This window comes from Vigna radiata, chromosome 10 (assembly GCF_000741045.1).
Source record: "Vigna radiata var. radiata cultivar VC1973A chromosome 10, Vradiata_ver6, whole genome shotgun sequence".
Classification (NCBI taxonomy): Eukaryota; Viridiplantae; Streptophyta; class Magnoliopsida; order Fabales; family Fabaceae; genus Vigna; species Vigna radiata.
Genome location: NC_028360.1, coordinates 2,310,941 through 2,315,393, shown reverse-complemented (window position 1 = coordinate 2,315,393; position 4,453 = coordinate 2,310,941). Strand labels below are relative to the sequence as shown.

At 31.2% G+C, this 4,453-nt stretch overlaps 1 protein-coding gene across 2 annotated transcripts; it reads right to left on the bottom strand.

Moving 5' to 3' along the window:
• Nucleotides 1-1,074: 1,074 nt before the first annotated feature.
• LOC106775640 (GRF1-interacting factor 2-like) lies at nucleotides 1,075-3,637 on the bottom strand. Of its 2 annotated transcripts, none has more exons than XM_022787087.1 (4): nucleotides 3,478-3,637; nucleotides 2,806-2,882; nucleotides 1,644-1,725; nucleotides 1,075-1,574 (listed from the first exon to the last, which is right to left on the bottom strand). In XM_022787087.1, the coding sequence occupies exons 1-4, from the start codon at nucleotides 3,538-3,540 to the stop codon at nucleotides 1,161-1,163; spliced, it is 636 nt and encodes a 211-aa protein (XP_022642808.1). In that variant the 5' UTR covers nucleotides 3,541-3,637; the 3' UTR covers nucleotides 1,075-1,160. The 2 variants fall into 2 exon arrangements, with proteins under 2 accessions (XP_022642808.1, XP_022642809.1); XM_022787088.1 differs by having other exon boundaries at nucleotides 1,075-1,547.
• Between the last annotated feature and the right edge of the window lie 816 nt (nucleotides 3,638-4,453).

Genomic DNA, 4,453 nt, shown 5'->3' with positions numbered 1-4,453 from the left:
ATCTTATTTGTTTGAATTAGACTATTTATACTAACTTCATGGAGTGTTAGTTTCACAATTGGCCTAGCTTTTTGAAATGTAAATAGAAAGCATTCTGATCTTTAATTTTAAAGATTATGATCAAATATCGGGGAAGTTGTGGCTCAAATTTTAATGCTTTAGATTGTAAATATCTAAAAGGAGCCAAAAGCGATATTTCGGTTAGAAAATAAATTTTTTATTAATTAGATAACAATAGGTGGCAAATAATTTATTGAAGTAAAATGACACTTTTATCGTTGTATATTTTTTATTTTATTTTAGAAATTACATTTTTTATTGGAAAGTTGTGGAAAATGTACTTAAAAGTCAATTTTCATGACTTATTCTTTGTCAATGTTACTTTTAAAAAAGTTGAATTAAGAAAGAAGACACTTACAACTTGATAGTTGTGTAAAATATGTTAACCTGAATATATTGAATTAACGAAGAAGTATTTGTTGGTAATATAGTTTAAAGGTGGACGTATGTCAAATTATTTAGATCATTATTATCAACTCCTGTGTTTAAATATGTCAAATTTTAGTGCAGGATCTCATAGGCACTTCAAAGAATATTTGGCATTAGCTTTTGTTCTTTATGGAAAATTTAACATTTTTGAAAATTTAACTGCTTCAAATTGGTTACATTCAACAAACTATTGCATGAAGGAAATTTTATAGGATGCAGGAACAAACTGAACGAAAATTAGCAAGTCATCGCTCTAACTAATGAAAAGTAATTGCCTGAATGGAACTTTTCAAGGATTAATAAGAATTACAATTATTTTTTAAGAATTTAGTTGTACTTTTTATATAATTTTTTAAAGAATTATTTATGAAAATTTTTTATCAAGTACTAAATTTAATATTATTAATTCTTAACTCTTATTGTTTACTAGTTTTTTTGTTCGAAGGTGAGTATTGCACGGTAGGTATACGCAAAACGGTTGGGATATTTGACGATCTTCGCAATTTTAGCGAAAAAATTGTTGAAAAATATATTATGTTTTTTTATGGGAACAGAAACGCCAAAATTGTGTATAAAACTGGTTAATTCATCAAAATATAAGATGCATTTTCCGTTTCTATATGAATTGTTCAATGATATGACTGAACAAATGTTCCCTGACAGTAATTTCTCTAAGACCAGCCAGGGACAGAATCCGAGCCAGTTTGGTTACTTGATGGAGTATCTGGAAGATTACCAAGTCTGATTTGAGAAGCTTGATATATGCCACTATTAGAACCAGGAAAGTTAACCATTGCTCCAGGGATTGGTTGTTGCTGATAGAGGAAATGTGGTATCTTATAGTTTTGCTCATTCATCAGCAAAGGCAACTTTGAAGCAAGGATATCTGGTTCTTGTAGAGACATTGTCACATGCGGTTGCTGCAACTGCTGCTGCCACTGTTGCTGCAACTGCTGCTGCAACTGTTGCTGATCACTCATTATCTCAAAGGGCAAGTTCTTAGAGAGATCTGGTTGTGGCTGAGACATAGCGACTTGTAATTGGCGCATGCCTTGCCCCTGTTGCATAGTGGCATGGGATGAAACCTGCACAGTTTTAACATGTGAGGAAAAATTATAAAAAAGATGCTTACGAACATATGATGATGTGACAACCTGAGATGGGGTCGGTGACTGAGAACCAGCATCAGCAAGTTTGGCCAGATAAGTCAAGTTATGCTGAAGTTTGGCTTGACATCTATGTCATAATATCCGGGTAAGACAGATAGACAGATTCAAATACAATATCATCTTAAAACCACCCCTAACATTTTACCAATTAAGAAAAAAATAATTTGGCATATTATATAATTCTCAATCAGGTAAATAGGTCTGAAATAGAAATAATGAGTTTTGTATTTTACTTACTCCTTTAATGAGATTTGTATTTTTCATATTCCTTCCAATATGCAATATACACGAATTCCAACTAATACATTCAATATTAACAACGGTTTGGGCTACTTTAGTTTTTGTGATTTCTTTAAAACAGGAACAAAGCATGATATCTTTTTGAAATTGAACATGTAATTCTATAATCACACGATTCTGTAACCAAAGTCTATTATGTGTTGTTATTATACCGATACTATCAATTGCATGACATGGAATATGGCGGAAAGCTAATAATCAGCTTTACCATAAGCAGATATCGTCACTAACAAATTGCAAAGAGTATATGTGTACGAAAAACATATTGCATAAGTAATGTGTACAGAAAATTTAGTAATTAAATAAAAAATAAAATATATGAAAATTAGCATAACATTAAGTCGGCAGTTCAGTTGACCGGAGACTCGCTCAAACCCATGACCACATAATGGCCACAATTTCACACAGAGCTGCAGTCACCGATCCAAGAAATTCTGCAACTCAGTAGCTCTGCAGCGCTGCTAAAAGCGGTCATTTAATAGCAGTTTATACAATTACTGTATGCTACACATTTTTTCCACATTATCCCTCTCTAATTCTTGACCGAGTTTCACTTCACCTGACTATATGCTACTATGCAATTTGTCAGATGAGACAAAGTTTCACTAATGCAAATAATAGTGATCGTAGAAAATGAAATACAGTTTCAGGTGTAGAACAGCTAATATTTATATGTTTATGTGAAGTAGAAGGTTTCCATTGCAACCGCCATATAGGACTAGATCTTTTGCACAAGGAAAAAGTATAAACGAAGAAAAAAAGTGCAACCGACATCTCTTGCTACTACCAAGAAGCAACCATAAAGAAACAAGAAATAAATGCAAATTAAATAGTTTTGGCTACTAACTGTGCTAGTTCAGCAAACTTTCCCAGGTTTTGATATTCCAATATTGCCAAGATCAGCTCCTTATTCTCCTCCAAGTACTGCACCAAGCATAAGAATTTCTATATATGAGATAACTACCATAGATATTTCAGTGATCATGGCTTCAATAACCGAGCATTTTTACCCAAACTCATCCACATTATCATCTGAAGCAAATATACATTCACATATCAAAATGCATTGTTTATATCTAATACACATCCACGCACCCTATGTTTATTTGCAAGAATTCATGTTCCCCATGTCACCAAAGAGGAATATACATGACACGACATGACATGAATGAATTCCATGAAACAAGATAACATAGAAACGCCATTTCCTATTGACGAAATACACAATTAACGCTGTGACGTTCACTCGGTTCAAAAAGTGGCAAAAAAATAAACAAAAGCTGAAAACCAGATCAATAACTTAGGGCACAAGGAAAAACAATGAGTAGAGCCCCAAAGACAGTTTGTGTCAATAACTAGGCATGGATTGAACAGGAAAAAGGCACAGCATGAAAAGATGACATTTTTATGAAACCCCAACATAAAAATAAGAGCAGAGATAATCTAGACGGCTGAAACAAAGGAATGTGAGAACGGTAATGAAACAGAGAAGTGAGTAAAGAAAAAAAAAAGTTTGCACCTTTTGAATCTGTTCAGTGGTGAGGGTAGAAACATTAGGCAATGAAGGATCAGCGTTGAACATTTTTCTTGTTTCTTCTTCACAAAAAACAGAATCCAAAACAAAACCCTAACCCTTTCTCTTCTCCACAAATCACCCTTCCAAGTTCAAATGTGCACTCTTCCCTGCTTTCCTTTTCTTTTCTTTCGGTTTAAATAGAAGCGACTGTTCATTTTTTCATGCATTTTTTTTTATTTAACAAATTATAATAAATCTCATTTATTATTTTGAGTCAGTTTACTTTATATTTATTGCACGCTTTTCTTTTTCATCCTTACACTTCTTCTTATTTTGAATTTCAAATTTTAAAATAATATCAATACACAAAATCATAATATATATATTCTTTAACAAAAATCACATAAAATGTTAAATTATGTATTTTGGAAATATTTGCATCATATATTTTAAAGTATAAAGTTTAAGAATACTAATTTCAATAATGGTTTCTATGTTAAAATAACTTAATAAATTACTTTTCATCTGCTTTATATTTCTGTTTAATTTAATTATATATTTTTTTAGTTTTTAACAGCTTATTTTCTTCTGAGTATATCCTTAAGCTAAATAGATGAAATGAAGGAAACCAAATCTATTCAGTGCTTCTTTAAGTTTTCCGCGAAAGACATGCAAACTGTTTTTCTTCTCTTTCTGTTGTGTTGAGGGGTAAATAAAATTAATTTTATAAAGAGTATTCTTAATTTTTTAAAAAATAGATTATTTTATAAAATAATAATTTTTTGACACAACTAAATTGTTTACATTTGAAATTATTCTTACATAATTTTACTTTTTTTTTCATAAAAAATATAAAAATTTATACATGATAAAATAAAGTCTTGTTTCGTGTCTTTTCATGGTCAAAGCTACATTGCCTCACCTCTCTCCATTGTTCATCTCTCTTCTCTCTCATCTTCTTTCTCTTTCTCTTACATTG

Coding starts and splice junctions, on each gene's coding strand:
- LOC106775640 (XM_022787087.1), bottom strand. CDS start 3,540: ATGTTCAACGCTGATCCTTCATTGCCTAATGTTTCTACCCTCACCACT. Junction 2,883..3,477: donor CCACTGAACAGATTCAAAAG/GTGCAAACTTTT, acceptor TGCTTGGTGCAG/TACTTGGAGGAGAATAAGGA. Junction 1,726..2,805: donor AAGTTTGCTGAACTAGCACA/GTTAGTAGCCAA, acceptor ATTATGACATAG/ATGTCAAGCCAAACTTCAGC.